This window comes from Erigeron canadensis, chromosome 3, assembly GCF_010389155.1.
Source record: "Erigeron canadensis isolate Cc75 chromosome 3, C_canadensis_v1, whole genome shotgun sequence".
Lineage (NCBI taxonomy): Eukaryota > Viridiplantae > Streptophyta > Magnoliopsida > Asterales > Asteraceae > Erigeron > Erigeron canadensis.
In genome coordinates, this window is record NC_057763.1 from 34,173,281 (window position 1) to 34,195,960 (window position 22,680).

The 22,680-nt window shown below is 31.6% G+C and overlaps 2 protein-coding genes and 1 long non-coding RNA gene across 6 annotated transcripts; 2 read left to right on the plus strand and 1 right to left on the minus strand.

Annotated features, from left to right (window-relative positions):
• The first annotated feature begins 2,102 nt into the window (after positions 1-2,102).
• Positions 2,103-9,271, plus strand: LOC122591981. The gene is made up of 5 exons (XM_043764199.1): positions 2,103-2,620; positions 2,826-3,141; positions 4,033-4,141; positions 8,229-8,784; positions 8,899-9,271. The coding sequence occupies exons 1-5, from the start codon at positions 2,103-2,105 to the stop codon at positions 9,269-9,271; spliced, it is 1,872 nt and encodes a 623-aa protein (XP_043620134.1).
• Positions 9,272-10,786: 1,515 nt separating this feature from the next.
• LOC122592367 (protein translation factor SUI1 homolog 1-like) lies at positions 10,787-13,581 on the plus strand. The gene is made up of 5 exons (XM_043764575.1): positions 10,787-10,914; positions 12,183-12,280; positions 12,441-12,646; positions 12,735-12,788; positions 13,332-13,581. The coding sequence occupies exons 2-5, from the start codon at positions 12,244-12,246 to the stop codon at positions 13,374-13,376; spliced, it is 342 nt and encodes a 113-aa protein (XP_043620510.1). The 5' UTR covers positions 10,787-10,914; positions 12,183-12,243; the 3' UTR covers positions 13,377-13,581.
• A 2,765-nt stretch (positions 13,582-16,346) lies between these two features.
• Positions 16,347-18,272, minus strand: LOC122593892. Of its 4 annotated transcripts, none has more exons than XR_006322896.1 (7): positions 18,051-18,272; positions 17,642-17,743; positions 17,431-17,545; positions 17,243-17,340; positions 17,117-17,132; positions 16,855-17,015; positions 16,347-16,670 (listed from the first exon to the last, which is right to left on the minus strand). It is a non-coding gene; the product is annotated as an uncharacterized LOC122593892 (long non-coding RNA). The 4 variants fall into 4 exon arrangements; XR_006322895.1 differs by having other exon boundaries at positions 17,117-17,169; XR_006322893.1 differs by having other exon boundaries at positions 17,117-17,340.
• Positions 18,273-22,680: the final 4,408 nt, after the last annotated feature.

The window sequence follows — 22,680 nt, forward strand, 5'->3', positions numbered from 1 at the left end:
AGATTCCAAATCAAAAGTGCACCAAAAGTTGTAGTGTACGTAGATTGCCATATGCTAGAGGGCAAGAGCTATAGAGACTAAATTATAAGGTAACCGTAATTATAAGAAATATAATATTATGTTAACGGACGTTTATTTTGTTAACCATAATAAGTAAAAAATTATATCTTAGAATGAATAATTAAATGTGTGTATTGACTAAGGAAAGTCTTCTCATATGAGAAAGACTAAGAGTGTTTGACAAAACTAGCTGAGAGCTGTTGTTTGATAAAATTAGCTGAGAGCTGTTGGCTGCTAACTGATAGTTGAAGTTTTTTAAATATATATAAATGTTCGGCAAATTAGTTGAAACTTTTTATTAAAAAAAATAAAATAACTAAAATGGACATAAAAAAAAGCAGTATCACTTTAATTAATACGAGTAATTAAATACAGTAGTTGACAAATAGTCTAAAACATAATATAAGAAATTCTTTTAATGTGTACAAAGACACACCACATCTTTTGTGATTATAAACAAGGGAAAATGATCCGTACTGCAGACTTTATTTAAGCTTAGGTACTGTCACATTAAAAAAGGTTACATATTAAACCATTGAATTTAATAAACACACATAATCCCCTGAATTTTACATAAACTCCCTCTGAATTTTACATAATCTCCCCCTACTTTACCTAAGATAGATACTGCATGCTTTACCTAACCTTTTCCTTATAAACAATTACAAAATGCACATTCATAGAATACAAACAAAAAAGTAAAACATGGTTTTTCTCATCATCAGTAACAACTTAAAAAAAAAATCCATTTACTGGGTCGTCATCTTCTTTATAAAAGAGATAAACATCTTAATGCAAAAATTCATCAAGATTTTGATGTCAAAGAAGCTCAGGGTATTTGATGCTAAAAGCTTACAGCCCATCCGAAACGCTTGTTGAGATAGCGTTACATTTTCAAGCTTTTAGCTCCAACCGAAAAGCTTAATGCTTTCATATTCAAACAAGGTTTTTTATGTAAATAGGAGTTTTTTTTTAAAAAGCTAAAAGCTTAAAACTTCTAATTTGCTTATAACCAAATGGAATGGATTCTTTTACAATTATTTGAAAGCCAAAGAAAAACACCACAGCAAATGGGCTCTTCCACAATTACTTGGGACCAAAGAAAAGATCAGATGAAATTGACTCTTTACAATTACTTAAAATCCATATAAAAGACCAAATGAAATTGGCTCTTTTACTATTACCTGATCAAAATTGAAACAAAATAAAACAATCAACTAAAATATCTCACTGCACGAACTTTTTGTTGTTTAATTTGAATACTATAAGTGTTTCGATCAGAAAAGAAGTTTTGTTTTGCATATATCTCCGAGCTGAGCACGCATAATTATATAAGGAATTAGCAAAACTAGCTAGCTAGCTAGTCATAGTCATGTGATGAATGTCGTACTCATTTTACGCATGAAGGATCCAGTTGATTCGTCGGAGTGGATTCAATGCGAGATCCCTAGCTAATAAGCTGATGTATTAATATGGCTACAATATCTTGTGTATGTTCGTTTGGTTGTAGTTTTTATGGAAACATAAAAATAAGCTAAGTCACCTTTTGTAAGTTTTTTTTTTTTTTAATTCATGTGCTTTATGATTTTTACTCAATCTAAGATTATTTCTTTAAGATTATAAATGGGATGATTGTACGCATGACTAAACTGCATAATAATTTTTAAGATTAAAATCTTTATTAGTATAGATCGATTCTCTACTGTATTTATTTTCACTGATGAGTTGCTTTTGATAAATTAAGTGCAACTTGTAAGCTTCTTGATAACCGGCCTCAAGCAATGTGGAGGCCAGCATGATAATGCAAGTTCATCAGAATTCAAAAATGTTCAAACAAGTGATCGAAGAGACACCTCACACATACTTTCAAAATCTATACTTCCACTTGGTTCAATTCGTCTTATATGCATGTTAAAAATCGTACATGGTTTTCTAAAACCATTGCATGTCACCACGTCGATCTATGTACCCAAAATCCACTATAAATACACACCATCTCCACCACCCCACCACAAACACATCAAACCATCTCCTAACGTACAATGGCAAAGCTTACACTTCTCGCACTTGCTTTCACCGCCCTTGTAGCCTTTGCTACAGCCCACACAACCATCGTCACCACCATCGTTGAGGATGAGAATCCATTTTCTCAATCTCCGAGGTGTCGCCAAAAGCTCCAAATGCAACGATTGGATAAGTGTCAGATGTACCTCCAGCAAGGACAGAGTCCTTACGTTAGTGAGGTTCAAATAGGCCTACGCAAAGGACAACACCAACTCGAGCAACAATGCTGCCAACAGCTCCAAAATGTTGAAAGCCAGTGCCAGTGTGAGGCCGTACAGCAGGTTTTAGAGGATGCGCAAAGAATGCAAGGACAACAACAGGGACAGTTTGGTTTCCAGCAACAACAAATGGAACAGAAGGCCCAGAGGCTCCCTCAACAATGCAGACTTCAAGTCCGTGAACAAGAATGCCAAATCAGAGGATCATCAGGCGGCTTCTCTAACCCACAACAACAGTGTAGCCGTGTCCAAGGTCAAAGCTTCAACCAGTGCCAAAGGTATAATATACTCGTATCTAATTAGTCGTGTCAAATTACTACTCCGTACTTTTTAAACAAATTTTCACAACATATATATTGCATGAATAGTATAGTATATGATTTTTGTAAGATACATATATCCACTATTATACAATTATAATTTGTCTCTAATTAATAATTAAGACTAGAATAAATATAATATATACTTTAACATAATTAACAGGTTCATCCAAGAAGCACAAAGAAGCTCCCCCAGGATGATGGTATCCCGACAGTCACAACAACTCCAGCAACAACTCCAACAATGTTGCAATGAGCTCGAGAACATGCAGAGGGAATGCCAGTGCGAGGCATTCGAAGAGGTTTACAGGCAAGCCGTCCAGCAGCAACAAGGTGGCCGACAGCAACAACCATGGCAACAGGGTGGCCAACAGCAACACCAACAACGTCCACAATGGCAACAAGGTAGCCAACAGATGATCGGGCAGGCGATGGAGACCATTCGCAACCAGTGCAACATAGAAGTGCAGCAATGCCGAGTTCCATCTGCAATGTTTTGAAGTGCGTGAGGCAAATTAATAAAGGGACTCACATCTCTAGTCCACATATATATGGCTTTGAGATGGGAAGAGTTTTGTGAGAAAGAACAACAATAATGATAAGCATATATATACATGTGTAACTATATATGTATCTCATGTATGTTTTCATCTTACGAATTCAATAAAACGAAAGCTTAAGTTTTAATCATTAAAAGCTCCAAAAATATTAATATATATATAAGTTCTAGATAAAATAAAACAAGTATTAAAGTAAAACAAATAAAACAATAAATTTTCCTTCACTAACAATTATTGTGCATCATCAAATCATCATGTATCAATATATATGTGAATCTCCGTGCATCAATTTTATCATGATGTAAGGGTCAAGATCTTGTCTTATTTATTTTACTTTAATACTTGTTTTATAATAACTAACCCCTATATATGTATATATATATATATATATATGGTGAGTATCAAATAAGAATGAAATTAAAATGAGAACAAATGAGAACATTTAAAAACTACATTTTGATGCATTAAAGGTCTATAAAAATGACATAGTGCATAACTAATTATCATTATTTAAGTGTTTAACAACACATTGATCCGTCAAAATCGAAAAAATCACGTTTTTTGTTGGATGCATCATTTTGATGAATATGCATTCAAGATGGATTGAAAAAAACAAAAATTGTGATTTTAATATGATTGTGCATCATATCCAAAAGAAATAAATAATAATGCAAATAATTACACTTATGCGTCTTAGTGCATCCCAAATGTTGTAAATTTTAATATTATTATTATTGTGCACCCTTAATTAATTAATGAAGGAACTGTGCATCCAATATATAAATAATACAATTTTAACATGACATACAGGGCTGGCTTAGAGGGTGTGCAAAGGATGCCACTGAGTCGGGTCTACTTCTTCCGAGGGCCCACTACCTTCAAGTGGTAGTGGTGATGCCGGAACCTACGACGGTGAGCGGTGAGCAGAAAGAGACGATCATTAAAAAAGAAATAGAAAGTGATGAGTTGAAATGTTATTTTGGTCATCAGAAAGTGAGTCACAATGGATTTCGACTAAGCAGGTGTGTGGAAGTAAAACTGAGGAAGAAGACGGCCGCGTAGGCATACTCAGGAAGAAGATGACTGTATAGAAGTATAACTTCTACCATATTTTTCATGTTAGTCCTTCAAGTATTAAAAGCTTTTCATCAAATTATATAAGTTTGTATTAGCTACAGTTCGCCCTCTGATCTTATAAAATTCTACAACTACTAGACTTAAAATATATAGATCGTCGCGTAATTGTGGAAGAAAGTTTTTACAAAAAAAAGATACTTATTTAAAGTAAAGTAACGTGATCTTTTTATTGATAATTGAACCTTTTATTTTTAAGGTTTTGATTTAAAAATAATATAATTAATGTTATCAAAACTCTAAATTTAGTCTCTTAATGTAGATTTTGTTTTATGATTTAAAATTTTATATGCCGTTAAATTGGCTAGTCTAGAGGGCCCATTTTATATTTACGAGCCGGGTCTTTGAAATTTTTTACATTTTCGGAGACGACAATGATGACATGGATTCGTAACATGACATTGATGCATATTAGTATATTGTTACAGCAAAATAATGAAGAACGGTTGTGTCATGAGTTTACGTGAAAAGTAAATTAGAATAAAGAATCTAATACGAGTATGAAAAGTAATGTAAACTCAAAAGTGAAAACCGAATAATTAACCGTTTTATGAGCAAAAACAATTTGTTAATTTTACCCTTTTTTGTGGGTGATGATGTGGTTGTTTATGATTGGTTGTTACATGTTAGATCTTATTTTTATATTGTTCTTATTGGATGACCATCCTATATATATATATAGTAACACTCCGGTAAGAACACTTTTAAAATATATATATATATATATATATATAGGGACTAAACTCAATTTCGTAACCAGTGGTAGATAAAATATTTGAATGTTTTGAGTAAACAAAGTCTTCTTATCATATGACGAAGACTAATTAGAAGTCTAGCATACAAACCACATAAAGTAGCGTTTACAATTACTTGAAATCCAGAGGAAAGACCACATTAAAATGGGCTCTTTTACAATTACTTGAAATCCATATAAAACACCAGATGAAATTGGCTCTTTTACAATCACTTGAAATCCATAGAAAAGACAAGATGAAATTGGCCCATTTACAATTACTTTATCGAAATCGAAAGAAACGAAATAACAGAATCAACTAAAACACTACACGAACTTTTTGTTGTTTCGAATACTGTATATGTGTTTTTTTTTTTAAATTTACTATAGCGTTTACGGTTTAAAAAAAAAACACCATCAAGTGAAATAGAAATGCCTTTAGATTCTTTGTATATCGTGTTGTTTAATTAAGGACTCATGAATTACTTCATATAATAAGATTCGAAAGATTCCAATTCTTTTTTTTAACCAAACAAGTCTAAGAATGTTATCTGAATTTTCTACCAACCATATACAATATGAAATGAAATCCAAACTCTAATTTCCTCAAATTTTATTGAATTCTGCACTCACGCTTTAAAAATTAATTCATTAATGCTGGTGTGAATATTTATCAAAATTCTCTTTAACTTTAAAACTTGAGTTAATTTCAAAAATCGTCCTTGTGGTTTTACCAAAAAATCATGTTTCATCCTTTAAACTTCGAAATGACACTAATAGTCCTTTATACGCGGATAATGGTCACGTTTCGTCCTTTAGCCGATCGTATAAAGAACAAAACATGAACATCATCCGTTAGATTAAAGGACGAAATATGACCATCATCCGTTAGATTAAAGGACGAAACATGACTATTATCCGCGTATAAAGGACTACCAGTGTAATTTTAAAGTTTAAAGGATGAAACGTGATTTTTTGATAAAACCACAAGGACGATTTGTGAAATTAACCCTTAAAACTTTTAAATTCTAGACACTTTTCTTATGCTTTATAAGTGAATATATACCAAGAGGTTACTCGTGCAATGCAATAGAATAATCAAAACTAATGGTTGAATCCTTTCCAACCGACTATATTTCATGAATACAATTATATTGTTTAAGAAAAACTAATAGTGATGCCGACAACAGCAAGATATGTGAGCTGAGGGCGAGATTGATGGTTGTGGCGATGAAAATGTCGTCAAGTGATAGTATAGATAATTAATGTCAAAATAATGTGATATTTCAATTCTTAAATTCTTAAAAAAGAGATGGGGCGAAAATGCAATATACAAGTGAATATAGATAAATTTGTGTAAGGAGTAATAATATAAAAAAGCTTTTTGAATCTTTAAATTGTTAGATTTTTTAGAAAAAAGGTGGGGCAAAAGAACAATATACTAGTAATTATAGATAAAATTTTCAAAAAACTAGATTATATATCGTGTAATACACGGATAAACATATATAATTAATAAAATACTGATGTTTTATAATAATGTTTTATTGACATACTGTAAAAAAAGTATTAAAAAACAATAATGGTATATTTGTTGACATATAATAAAATGAGTTAAAATATATATAAATATAGAATTGCATGGTGTAGGTATAAAAAAAAAGCAAACGGAGATTTTGGTAATCAATTATCCAAAGACCTAATTTTCATATTACTTAAGGATCATTTTATTGATTTAACAATATTAAATAAATAAAAATATTGAAAAATGGTGATGTTATCATTTTTATAACTTTTTTTTATTTTTTGATTATTCTAAACATCATATACAGATCAGAAATGTTTTTATTTAAATATCATAAAATATTAACGATGTAAAATTAAATACTTATAACTATAACGATATTTATTATGTTATATGATAAAATTTGATTAAAAAATCAAAAAAATGATTTAAAAAATAATTATAAAATATAGGAAATTATTTTTCATAATTAATTACCATATTTAAATTCATTATATCAAAATTAAATCTAAAATAGTTATAAATGGTATATAATATCAACATTTTGAACTAATGGTTCTAATTAAAAATTAGAATTCATAAAAAAAAATCGAAACTTCCATTTTAAAATTAAGGTTATTATTTTCTTTTTTTAATATATTTAGAGATTATATATACCTACCTTTTGTAGATAACGTACTTATGTGCTCGATCTAGCTTCAGATTTAAGAATGATTTTTTTTAATAGTTATATTTATGGCTTAACGAGTTAACGGTGTACTGAGACTAGTTATCGGGATTTATCTCCCAATTAAGTTCGAACCTTTATAACGAAAAAAAGAAAATCCAAAGCGTTCCGTGTACAGTTGAACCAGTAGGCCTGTAAACCCAAATCACTACCATAGAAGACTTTTTAAAAATTCAACCCAATGATGCCACTAGGAACTTTACTCAAAACTTTAGCAAAACAAGGAAGTCCAGTGTCTAAGACACCGAACGTGACCACTTACATTGAAGTCCGGTGTTGTAGACACCGAACTTGCCTAATATATTTGTAAATCTGAAATCGAAGTTCAAGGACCACCAACAGATTTACTCCACGTGGGCAAGTTCGGTGTCTACAACACCGGACTTCAATATACGTGGCCAAGTTCAGTGTCTTATAGACACCGGACTTCCTAGTTTTACAAATATATGGGTCTTATTCCTAATTACACCAATAAATGGAGTTTTTGTCCCATCGTACAAATTTTTCCATACTTTTTTAAAAACTCAAACTCTTATTACTAAGGATTATATTTAGTCGTAGTAATTTTCAACTAGTAAGGTGGCTACTTTTATTTGCAACTTGTAAGCTTCTTGATATAACCAAAATCAACGTGGACACACATAACTCAGTTCATCAGAAATATTCGAACAAGTGAAGGGACACCTCATACATACTTTCAAAATCATAAACTTCCACTTGGTTCAATTCGTGTTATATGCATGTGAAAAATCGTACGTGTTTCTCTAAAACCATTACATATCACCACGTACACCTACCAAATATTCACTATAAATTACCCACGCCATCATCGGCTAATCACCACCCCAATTCACACAACAAACACGTACGTACTCCATCAACCTCAGCAATGGCAAAGCTTACACTTCTCGCACTTGCTTTCACCGCCCTTGTAGCCTTCGCTACAGCCCACACAACCATCGTCACCACCACCATTGAGGATGAGAATCCAATTGCTCAAGTCCCAATGTGTCGCCAAAGGCTCCAATCGCAACGTTTGGACAAGTGCCACTTGTACCTCCAGCAAGGACAGATCCCTTATGATGAACTGATCAGCCGTGGTCAGTTTCAACCAGGCCAAATCCAAGGACAACAACAGCTCCAGCAACAGTGCTGCCAGCAGCTCCAGAACGTTGACAGGCAGTGCCAGTGTGAAGCCGTGAAGCAAGTGTTCGAGCAGTCTCGACAAATCGTTCAAGGACAACAACAACACCAACAGGGACAGTTTGGTTCTCAGAGACAGTTGGAACAACAATTGGAACAGAAGGCTCAGCGCCTCCCTCAACAATGCAGACTCCAAGTCCGTGAACAAGAATGCCAAATCAGAGGATCATCAGGCGGCTTCTCTAACCCACAACAACAATGCAGCCGCGTCCAAGGTCAAAGCTTCAACCAGTGCCAAAGGTATAATATAGTATAATCTGTAAACAAATTTTCACAACACATGTGCATGGATAATACTCGTAATATGTTTATATATATATATAATTTTAATTTATAATTTTGTCTTTACAATAGGTTCATTCAACAAGCACAGCAAGAAAGTGGGTCCCTCATGAGGATCTCCCGACAGTCGCAACAACTCCAGCAGCAACTCCAGCAATGCTGCAATGAGCTCGAGAATGTTCAGAGGGACTGCCAGTGCGAGGCATTCGAAGAGGTTTACAGGCAAGCCGTCCAGCAGCAACAAGGTGGCCGACAGCAACAACAACGCCCATGGCAACAACAGGGTGGCCAACAACGCCCATGGCAACAACAGGGTGGCCAACACCAACAACAACCATGGCAACAACAGGGTGGCCAACAACAGATCGGACAGGCGATGCAGGCTATTCGCGACCAGTGCAACATAGAAGTGCAGCAATGCCGAGTTCCATCTGCAATGTTCTGAAGTGGCGGTCAGATCGAGTCAAAGTAATAAAGAGACTCACATCGATCTCTAGTCGTCCATATATATATATAAGGCTTTGAGATTGGAAAGAGTTTCGTGAGTAGCTATAATAATGATAAGCACGTATGTACATGTGTATCTCATGTATGTAGTCGCAGCTTTGTTTTATCTTATAAAATTTCAGAGTTAATCATTATCATATAGTAGTTATGACAGTCGTAGCAGTCACAAATCTCCCTAAAATTATACATAACTACTAAATTTCAAGGTCCGTGCGTAAATTACTCCCCCTAGCATAAGGTAAAATTAGTTATTGCACACCCAAATTAAATAACGATGGCTGTTAATTAACAGTAGTTATAAAAAAGGTATTTAACGGAATTTGTTTTCTAAGTTTAAATTTTTTAACTTTTCTCATCAAAGTTTTGCTTCAATTGTTTTTTCCCAAATAACTTTTGGTTTTTAAATTTTTAAGTTGTTTTTAAATTTTTAAGTTTTTTCACACGTAATTTTTACTTATTAAATTTTCGCCAAGAAACTTTTTTAACTTTTGTAATTTTTTCCACATAAGTTTTTCTTTTAATTAGTCTCGCTTCGAAAAAAAATTTTATTTATTTTTACCAAATAACTTTTGGTTTCTAAATTTTATAGTTTCATTTTTTTTTTTACTTTTGACCACAATTTTTGTTTTCTTAACTTTTATCATACGAATTTTGTTTTTCATTTTAATGTTTTTAAACTTTTGTCGTGAAAATTTTGTTCCCGAACAATTTCTGAATAGAAATACTAGTTAAAATTCAAATACTAGTTAAAATTCAAATAGGATTTTGGTCAAAGAAAAAGTAAGCCAAACCGGCATCTTCATTAATTTATATTACTACTCTTTCATTAATTTATATCACCTAGTTTTGATTATTTTGTAACTTTATTATTTTCATTGTTTACCATCTATGTTTTGAATCACGTTATACCTCTCTTAGTTTTATTGTTATTATTAGCATTCGAGACATCGAGACATCAACAGATGCTAGATTGATCCTTAATGTGATTATTGTTAAAGGTTTAACAAATTATGTGTATGCTAGATTGATCGTAAATGTGGTTATTATTAAAGGTTTAACAAATTATGTGTATAATGTAAAATAAAATGTATGCTTGATATTTATTATATAATTAAGAACATAGTTTTATAATATGTTTATTATGTAATTTGAGCTCATATATGTCGTACGGTTATTATTAATTTATTATAAAAAAAAAAACATACTGTAATCTTGTAAATTATATAGCATATATAGAGTTAACCAAACATTATAAATTTTAAATTCAGCATGAACATAATGCTGAATGTATTTGTTTCACAAAAAAAATTTATAAAACTTGTTGCTTAAAATAATCTTTGAAAATGTCGTTACTAAAAAAAATTACTTATCACATAACCCATGATCAATAAGAAAAAAGAAAATAAATAAAAAATAAAAAGAAATTACTCCCAATCTATAAAGATAACTTCAACCTCGTCACGTCATTCTTCACTTTCACTTGTGAGATCAAACCGACTTTGAAGCACTTGCTTAGCTTGGATTTGCCCGTTCCTTTTAGGGTTTCTTCTATCTTCGCCTGAAACCTTAATTATCGGTCAGGTATGAGTATTATCCTTTGAGATAATTCAAGATCTTTTATATATGGGATTCCTTATACATAACCGGTTATTATGTAAATCTTTGATCTTCTTGTTATTTTGTGATATTTTATGAGTTTTCTTTTTTGGATATTAAAATTTGATTCTTTCTAGTATATAAAAATTTAAACTTTATAGTGTTTATATGTTAAAAACTGAATCTTTTTGTTAGCCATGATTTTAATTTATCTATTTTTACTGCTAGAATGATAGGATTTTGTTTAAGTTTTATGATTTGATTACTTTTTTTTTTTTTATCTATATTGGGGATTAGTGCATATATCTATACATTTTTGAGCATCTAAATAAATAAACTATCTTTAGGTGACACTTAGCTTTATCTGTTATTCGGTTTGTTGCTTTATTGTTGATTTCTTTTGGTCTTGACCGTCTTTGATTTGTTCTGCTCTATCTATAGCTAAGAAGTAAATTCCGTAAGTTGCTACAAAGTTAGTACTTTTTTTTTTGTTGGCTTTCGAATATGAATTGTAACAAGATCTTGACTTAAATTTCATGATCGGTCTAGCTTGTTTAGACCAATTGTTATGCAAATAGATCTTATGGAGCGTTCTCTCTTTTTATGTACTTTCTCTACTTTGCGGATTTGAGATTGTTGATTTTATGAGCTTATCGGTGGCGAGTAGATGTTTAGGTGGGTTGGAGTTTATAGTTTCTAAGTTTATTGCTTGGCGACTGATAGTGGCTCCTAGACATTTATCCTGAAGTTGTTATTGCTATGTACTTCTAAGTTCTAAGCAAAAAGCAGCATGGTTGGATCAGTGGTAAACACCCTTGCCTCTGGAGACAGAGGTCATGGGTTCGATCCTCATCCCATGCAAAGGTTGGAGGGCCTTTTCTACCATTTAGGTAGAAACTGGAAGCAGCCTCTCTACTTAGGTAGAGGTAAGGTCTGCCTACATCTTAACCTCCTCCATACACCGTCGAGGTATTGGGGCTCAAAACCCGCAGAAGGCGGCACTGAGCAGTTACTTACTTACTTACTTTTTCTAAGTTCTAAGCAAGTGTATGTTCTAATATTCTTACTGTGTTCGTATGATATATCATAACCCATTATCATTATAAGTATGTATAGATTCTTTAGGTGCACTCTATTTTTGTAATGGAAGTTTAAGGTTCATAGTTCATACCATAGCACAAGCTTAGTTCTTTTAGGTGCACTCTATGTTGTTTCTATTTTGTGTTTTGAATGGGTATTTTGATTTATATCAGATCTGAGCTAGAATCATATCAAGGGAAGTTTCGGTTTGTTTCACTTCACCAGCTAATTTTCATGTCTGAACTCGACCTACAGATTCCTTCTGCTTTTGGTAAGTGTTTTGTACTGCTGAGATTGAAACCAGTATATTTTGTGTAGATTGTTAGGAATCTTTTCACATTCACTTTGTCCATGAGATGCTAATAGCCTAATACTTATGAGCTAAATGTCATGGTTGTTATGTAATCTTATCTTACTTCTTGGTGCATTAGACCCGTTTGCTGAAGCTAATGTTGAGGACTCTGGTGCCGGTTCAAAAGAATACGTTCATATCCGCGTTCAGCAGCGAAATGGTCGAAAAAGTTTGACTACAGTGCAGGGGTTGAAAAAAGAGTTTAGTTACAGTAAGATTCTGAAGGACCTCAAGAAGGAGTTCTGTTGCAATGGCACTCTTTTCCAGGACCCTGAACTAGGCCAGGTTTCTATCATATGTTCCTTGCGACTTTACAATGTGTGTTGCTTCTACATCGGCAATTCTTACTTTTTTTTTTCATTCTGTCTTAAAGGTCATCCAGCTTCAAGGTGATCAGAGAAAGAACGTCTCTAGCTTTCTGACCCAGGTAGTTTTTTCAATACATGGTTTTAGCATTCAATATTGTACCACTTGCACAAAATAGTTGCTCAGTTTGTAGATGAGAGGCCAAATTTAGACGTTTGGTGATTGTGGTGCCACTCTCCACCTGATACCACCACTTGGGGTTTTGCAACTTGCAAGATAGGTAGGTTGGTCTTGTTAGCTAACGGTCAAAATGGGATGATTTGAACTGTCACAGATGTTTTGTTCATTCTGTGAAGGTTTTATTTAATGCGTTAACTCGTTAGTATGATCACATTAAAATATCAATACAATGATAGCATCAAAAAAACTGAATAGAATGATCTAATATGTTTAACCTGTTTAACCTATTTGATTTGTTATATCTTGTTAACTACATATCTATCTGACCTCAACACAACTAAAATCGGCCCGTCTAGATTAAATTGGTTGACATTTCTATATCAATGCAAGACAAAGTACATGAATTAGTGTATCTGTTGATTCTCTTAGCTTGTTGCCTAATCTTTTGATTCCAGTTGTCAATGAATCTCTTCTCTTTGTGCAGGCAGGCATAGTGAAGAAGGATACTATCAAGATCCATGGATTCTAGGCTGCTGAAGCCACACATGTGCAAGTCTACTGTTTACACATATCAAGCAATTAGAGTGTTGTGTTTGCTTTAAGTTGGGACAGTTCTGTTTGCTGTCTCTGTTAATTCTACTTCTAGTTCGGTAATGTTATGAAATATGTGTTTCCATATCAACTTTAGACATATAATAATCAGTGACCCAGTGATAATATCCTTCACTCCTTCACTTTCTGTTGCATTTAGTACTTTTGGAATCAGATTTCTATTATTTTAGATGATTTTTGCCTAATTTTTGCGCTCCTGCTACATAGCAAAGCTTTTGAACATGACTTTAGAATTAGGCAAGGTTCAGCCAGGAATTAGTCTTAAGCGTTATTGCGTAGGTGGGATCATCTTTGATATTTGAAGTGAATGACACAATGTTGGTATTGTTGTGTAGGATTGAAATTTGTTCAAAGGCAACATAAATCAGGTTTTGTTGTAGACGAGAACGATTGAAAGACAGAAAGTAGTATTTCGGATGCTAAGAGCGCGTTGAATTCGAGAAAATGTTTTCAAATTTTCCATTTCTAGTTTTCTAGAAAATGAAAAGGTTTTTTATTTATAGAAAACCCTTGAAAATTTTGAAAACGCGTTCAAATTAAAAGATGGAGTTTTCATTATTTCATTTTAGAAAACTAGAAAACATGTTCAAATTCACTTGTTTTCTAATTTTAGGTTTATAAAAGGTTTGGAAAATAGAAAAGTGAAAACAAAAAGTGAAAAAAAAAATTTTTTCTAATTTTACTGCAAAGAAAAAAGGGAATTTTCATTTTCTAGGAAACCTTTTCTAGAAAAATACAATTTGAGCGCGTTTTTTGTTTTTCCTGTTTTCTTGAAAAATGAAAATGGAAAACAGGGGAGTTTTCTTGAACTAAATACACCCTTAATTATTGGTAATACATGAGTTTTTAAACAATTACAACTGTTGCAGTTTTCTTTGTGGCGAAACATGTCAAGTCTACAAGACTTCAAAATATTTTCATTTGTATACGTGTCTAAGCTTGGTCGACGAATGCTGATTCACATCTTGGTCGACATACGGTACAACATATGTCATAAATAGCTACATGAATCCAAGGGTGAAGCCCATGATCCAAGGGCGAAGACAGAATTAATTGTCTACTTGAATCAAATAAATTAAGCAAAAAAACGAGTATCTAAGGAAAGAAAAATATGGAAATATAGAAAAATGACTGGTTATAGTCATGGGGGTTCAAAGATTTGAAAATGATGTTTTTTGGTTTATTATCTTCCGGTTGATGATAAAGTTTCATGGTTAATTGTTTAATTGGAAGGGGGAGATCGTATAAATTCTTTTTGATTTGGGCTTTAGGATGAAATTTATAATAAAAATTGGGATAGTTTGGAAGTTGGAAGAGGCCAAGCAGCCCGTTGTCCCCTACTAGCTTCATTATAGTACACAACAACGATTTATAATATTGATCAGCTATTTAGTATGTGTTTCACAACTCACTAGTAATCCTGCTTTGATTGGTGGCCGTTTTTTTTATAATGATTAAATGTCAAATGTATTAAGAAAGTGAAGATATAATATCTGAATATATTAAGTAAAAAATAAGTAAGTAGCGGTTATTTTTGTTTACTAAGTAAAAAAAAATAAAATTTGACTAAATGCATTAAGTTCTTAATTACTAAGTCTATTAATTAAAAAAAGAATGGAGCCGTGCTGTATAAATAAACTTATAGATCAATGTATACATGTATGTTTGGTGTGCTAGAAAATACAGGATCATTTTACAGGTTCTTTTAAAAATTATGGCTAAATAAGATAAAAACTTGTTTGTAATGTTTAAAAACTGGGGTGGTTTGGGGAGTTGCGGACCTTGATGTGGTGGCGTGACCGTTACAAATGGTTTCATACCTCACTCATGGTGAGATTCAACATAAGTGACACTAATATTGATACTTAATAATGAAAAAAAATCTGTAGATGATAATAGCAAACACTGTGAGAAAGTTCCTTACATATTGGGTAGTGAAAATTTTATACTATTAGTTATCCATAACAATCATCCCATTATCAAGTTATAGAATACAATTGTATAATGGAGCAATTGTTCTTGATGAATAAACTCCGTGAGTTAATCACCTTTCTTCTTTCATACACACTATTGCTTACATTAGATATTTTGTTATGTAATATGACTGAATACCACATTATTTTGAAGTACAGTCCTAGTGTCCTACTACTGATCACTACATAGTGACAAGTAAAATGACAAAACAATGAAGCTTTTTGTGTGAAATAAAATCCAAATAAAGTTGCATCAGATACGCACTAACACACACTATAATTAGTAGAGGGACCTCGTGGTCCCAGCCGGCCGATGGTGCGGCCAGGGGTCTTGACAAACGCCCTTTCACTTCCGGTCCCAGATATATATAATTGACCTCCAATTACTTTAAGTATTATCATTACTTTTTTCATATACAGTAATAGATAATAATTGACCTTCAACTAAACAAATAAAAGTATTTTCAACTTTGACATAGGTGATAATTGACCTCTCTAACCAAAATACCAAATCATACATAGCGTGACAATGAAATTCTATTTGTGTATGATCTGAGCTACAAGTACAACTACTAAGCGTATATCTGTATAAGTTTTTGTGAGGTGGGATTCAATAACATATGTTACATAGTACTAGAAAGAAACCCGCGCGTTCCAGCGGTGACGACAAATTACATCACATTATTTGTTTATTTTAGTTTATCAATCTCCTCTTGCTATATTGTATCGTACATCTATTAGTTTTTATTCACAGTATCAATATATTCTATTAATGTCATGAGGTTTACAAAACTTAATAAAGATATTGAACTAACGAATAAGATTTTGTGTATTATATATTACTGAATGATAAAATTTTATATTCATTCTTCACGTACTAATGACCAGCAATAATATTAAAAACTTGTACAAAATTAAACAAATAACCAACCCAATAAGCTGATACCATTCAACACATACAAAAAATTTGGTGGTGATGACATGATACAAAAAATATTGGCAGCTGTGTAGCCACAAAAGATACATCAATTGGTATATATGTTCATACAAAAAAGACCTCCTAGTCCAAAAGGTATGTCTACACATTCTCATTCATATTTAACAACTCATTCTTATTTTCAGTCAGGAGGTTTTCTCAAATCTAAACTAACTCGACTTTGTAGTGCAAGAGCCAACACCTTGCATCCTAGAATTCACAATGTATGTGCTACTCGATGTATTTGTAAAGAATGACAACCCTACAAAAGTACCTTGGGCTCAATGAATGTTGATTACCTTAACACCACATAAAGTTAATATACTGATAACAGAAATTGCATTTGAGGGTAACTTTAATGTGTATCAAACTACTTGAAACTTGGGGAAACAAACTGCAGCCTTAATAAAACTTTAGTTGATAACTTTTAGGAATCATTTGAGTACCTTTTGTGTGAGAGTCACTCTTGACGGGGATCTTCAATCCATCAAATTAGAAAGCTGAGAGTATAAGGTTCGCCTCTTCAAATTATATCAAAATACATAATACATGCATATTCATAGGCCAGGCAGTCCAACAATTTATATAGGGATGGATATTCACTCATCTGTCCATGTGTGCAATTGCTAATTAGAATGTATCAAGAAATATTTTTTTGTTCATTTAAATGGAATCCTTTGTTATGTTGAATAATTATGGATCACGTACCTGATGCATACTCCGACTGGTTTTGGAAAGTTAAGAGAAACAACCACATGAACCTTCCATCATTCAAAATATCATAATAACATTATAAAAGGTACTCCATATTTAAGTAAAATTATAAGTTTATACCTCGGAAAGTAAAGAAACGTCAACAGCAAAGATGCAAATAAATTCCTCACAAAATTGGAAAATAACACGAACAACTGCAAAACTTGTTGATCTTTCTACTGTAATTTGAAAAACACAATAACTTATTAGCCCATGGATTCATAAACACAGACACACGACGACCATGGGGGTAAATAAAACGTGCGTACCTAATAGAATAATTAGCAACAACTGCAGCCTCACTCCTAAAATTCGATTCACCGCCCCAACGGAAGTCAATGTCTATTGTTATTTGATCTTTCTTAAGACTCTAAACACGAATACCTACATATTATTCAAGTAAATAAGGAGTTTGAATTCTCAAATTTGTGAGTCAGAATCAAAAGTTTGAAAGAAGTGCAACATGACTTAAGATGGTACTTTCAATATTTGGTGCCACGGGTCCAAGAGACAACTTATTAAACTTCAATGATGTAATTTCCGCTAAATGATACTCGTCTAAGTTCCAATAGTGGCTCAACGCTGTAATGAAAAAGACATTTTAATCTTAGGCCTTTTTTTTACCTAAATACTCGACACTAAAAAGATATTTTCGTAACAAAACTTTAAAAATATATTACGAAATAAAATATAAGATAGTTAATCAAAACTTCCTCAAATTTCTTCAAATCTTTTTTTGCCAGAAAAACAAATAAAAATAAAATAAAATATTCTAATGGGTCATGAATCATTATTACCAGCAAGTCTTTGAATATATAAATATAGAATGTGAAAGAATACATGAAAAGGATTGATTAAAGTATATGAAATACTTGAAAAAAATTTCTACCTTTAATTGCATCCAACCTTAAAAGAGGGGCGATTATTGATGCATATATCCTTAATTGCAATTTGCAAGCATACAAAAGTACTTCATGTTAACCCTAAATCAATATTATCTATACAATAAAGTCGAGTCGAGGGAGAGTTGATTTCGGTGGCAAGCGATCGCCTGAGAAAGGGGAGCGGCTGAGAAAGGTTTTTTTTTTCCTTTCCTTTTTTGATAGAGAGAATTGGGGTGTAAAGTATGGTAAGGGTAGTTTTGTCCGACCGGCTAGTAGGGTATAGGGGCATTTTAGTCACATCAGGTTTTTACTACCTTAAAAGCTAATTTGCTTTAAAAGGGAGTATAAATGTTATACTATTTTTGATATGCTATTTAAATAGGTTCATTTATAATAGATGTATATTGCAATTAGACTATGTTTTAGTTTGTTACTAGATTTTAGATCGGTGTCAAATACATAGGTTTTACAACATTAATTATCAATATAAAAATTAGTATATATAACAAAAATAATACTTATACGTTACATGTAAAAATATATTTAAATAATAATTGAGATATTTAAATGTAAATACTTAATGTTAAATCATATCAAGGCTCGATGGTGTAGTAGGGTTTTGTTTTTACAAACCCTTCCAGTGGAACAATATTTTAACCTTGATAACACAATTAGCCGAGTTCTCATTGATGTGTTGCAATAAAAGTTTTATTATTTTCATTATCCATGATTGTTAAGAACAATAGATAGCAGCTTGTCATGAGGTTTTTAATGACTTCTTGTGTAGTGATTTTATATGTAGGGTTCCGCTTATTTAAAAAGAATTTGTATTCTAAATATAGTATGATTCAAATTAGTAAAATGATTATCATAATTATAGTTTGATTACCATTACTAATAACAATAATATTACAATTAGTTTGATTACAATTAATAAATTTAATAATATAAATAAAATATTGATATACATATTAATTTGTATTAATCCAAATGTTGAAATCTTTCTATCTCTTTGATATATTTTGTTATTAGATAAATATTATGCAATTAAATATTGAGGTTAACTTCATTGTCTTTTAGTATATATTAAGATAAAAATTATTTGTGACCTCATTCATTGCTATCAAATATATATACATCGCATCGCATATAAATATAAATATAAAATAGGGTTGATGAAAAAAAATATGTGTAAATATAGACTTATCGAGAGAAAGAGAAACTGTGTTCAAGTCCTGTGGAGAACAGAGGAAGTCCCTTTATAAGGGCTTGGTTTAAGTATACGCAAGTTCAAGTCTGAAAAGGCAGAGTTTACCCCTATTAATCGTCATGACTTCGGACGAATTAGTAGGGGTTTTTCTCCTGTCGGGTATTTGAAATAGACATTTATATTTGAGATAGCTCTCTAGCACGGACTCGGTTAAGATAACTTATGTTAGACCCCCCTTTGTCGAATCAAAGATTTCAGCGAATTTTACCTTTAAAAAAAAATTAAGTAAAAGGAAAGCTAGCTGATATTTACACTAAAGATATTGTTTTGCATACAAAACCAACTGGGTTGGATCAGTGGTTGAAGCTCATGCCTCTGGAAACAGAGGTCATGGGTTCGATCCTCATGCCCAGTAAGGCTGGAGATCCTTTTCTACCTATGGTAGATACTGGAAGCAGCCTCTCTACCTTTGGTAGGGGTAAAGCTGTCTACATATCAACCTCCCGGTATTGAGACCTAAAACCCGTGGAAGACGGCATTGGGAGTTACTTTACTTCTATATTGTTTTGCATACGGAAACCTTTGTGATTGGACCATTATACCCTTAAGCTTGATTTTCCTTAATATATTTCTTACCTATATAAAAAAAAATTGAAATGCTTCCCCATGCGTCAAACCATTTACGCATTTATGACAGCCTTTTTTCCCTCACCGTCATCACTCTTTCACAACATCATCTACTTAAGTTTCATATCCTATAAAATACAATCATGAAGATGAAGTTAAAAAAAAAATCATTAAAAATTGAAGAATTTATTTTCTACCAAATCGTCCAATCTATCTACATATAAATAAATTTAATCTAATACAGCGATGTTCAAGGTGAATCACCATCTCCTCTTTCGTTTCCTTCAGATTCGATATCTATTCTGTAACCTCCAAGATCTTTGTTCAATGATTTTTGAGATGATATTTGTCTCTAAACCGATATTGTAATTCGTTAAAAATCATATACAAATTAAAAAAGAAGAAAAAGAGAGACTGTGCATCCAATAGATATATATCCAAATTAATTTTTGGGGCCTAGTTCATTACCATATAAACTAAAGTAAAAAAAAAGTAGCTCTTTATTTGTTATTGAACTACAAGTAATAAAAAAAAATATATGCAGATGTTGATGCAAAAATCAAAAAGGCGTTACTGCAATGCAAATTATATAATGATACTTAATAAAAAAATTCAAATACTAAGTCTAATATACAAGATTTTGAGGCTTTGGAAATTTGGGGGTCTAAAGCGATCGTCTAGTCCCATAGTACTGTTGAACCACCTCTGATCTTTATGATTGTAGAATAGGAAGAAACAAGCATGATATTAAGATGAGGATGTGCGGTCAGAATCGGAAAAAAAGTGAAGAAAATCGTTTTTTTTTTCCGAAAGGCAAATCCATATCAACAAAAAAAATTAAAATATTAAAGTGAGGGTACATTAGTCAATTACATTAAATTTCAGTGTATCAAGTAAAACACACCGTGTAAAAATCACCTCCCAAAAGGAAAAGATGATGGCTTGGAGCCTTGGAACTTGCAAGGTTATAAAAGAAAAAGTTGTAATAATGTTGCTAGATATCTGAATCTGAAATCCTATAACCATGAAAATAAAAAGTTTGAGAAAATGATAAAACTGTTCTAAAGGTCCCGATTGAATAGTGTGACCGTGGACAACATTAGTGCTAAATAAAAGTTGTGGTCCATCTCCACAAAAATATTTTCTACTTTTTTCTAAAGCCAATATATCTCACGGAAATAAAAATAAAGTATAGAAAGAAAAGATGACATCATCTTTTTATATATAAATCTGCCATTATAGTAAGTAAAGTAGTAAGTAACATCGTCTTTTACAGGTTTTAGATTATAATAAAGAGGTTATTTTCAGATATTATCTAATCAAGTATTAATCATATGATTCAACTTTACTGGTTGATTAATATAACATTACGAGCATGGTACCCATGCAATGCGGCGGTGGTGATGAGAAAGACAGTCTAGTGGTGTCGGTGATGGTACTATTGGTGGTGGTAGCGATGGTTGTGTAAGTTGATGTAATTGTGACAGTGAAAAATTTGAACATAAGAGTTTAAAACATTAATTGTTAAAATAAAGATTTATAATGTAAATTATAATTCATTAAGGGTAAAACATAATTAGTCAAAGATAACTTTGGTAATTCAAAGATAGAATTACCTAAAATAAAAAGAGGTCATTTTCTTTATAAAGGTGTAAAAATATATAATATATAAACAAATAAATAATGAATGCTTGAAATAAGGACTTAAAGTATCAAAAATTCAAAATAAAGATGTCTAATTTGTAGTTGAAAAATGAAAAAAAAATTAAAATATTATTATTCATGTAAAATTTAAAATTTAGATTTAATTAGTAATATTTGGTGTCATATTATATTATGCTATATTATATTATATATTATATTATACTATATAATTACGAGATATTATGTAATAGCATATTAATAGTAACTTTTTAATAACACATGATGTCATTCTTTTGTTAAAAGTCCTTTTTAGTTTTATATTTTTTTTGTGTTTTCTTATTTTTGTTTTTATTTTCATATGTTTTTATTTTGGTTTTATATTTTTACAAACTATAAACATAAATACGACCGATTGCTTAATAAAAATAAATTTGATATGATAGAATTTTGATCATACAAATCTCCAATTAAATGACTTTGGTGTTACTCGTATCATCCAATTAGGTAATTGTGAATTCGTCTTTGAATTATAGCTGAATTGGATGTTAGTGATGGTTATGAGGCGTGGAGACCTACTTGTCATATGTTTAAGACTTTACAAAATGAGTTTTTTTTTTCCATTTAAAACTACCCACATAAGTGAATTAACTCAACTCAATTTTTCTTCCTCTTCCATCTATACAATTCAACCAAACTTTAATTTTCATTCACATTCACACCCAATCCAACTCAACTTACTAATATTATTATATTAATAAAATTTGAAATAGATGTGTTTTTAATAAAATTTATGTCGAAATATTCATATAAGAAAAATAAAATTTCAAGTAATTATATTACTATAAAAACTTATAAATATTAAGATATTAATAGGAAAAAAAAGTGTATAACTAATTATAGTAAAAAGAATGTTATCTAATCAAAAAGTGATATGTGGCGATGGAAATGCTCACGATCTAGATGACCAGTTGAGCAGATGGTTGTGAACACTTCATTTTTTATATATTATTATTAAGTTGAACGATCCATTGAGTAGTTCACTGATAATGATGGTTTTGTTTTCCATTAAACTAGCCCAATGGTACAAGTATTATTATTAATATTCTTTTATATACTCAATTAAGCTAGATCATTTTTTCTTACATCATAAGTCA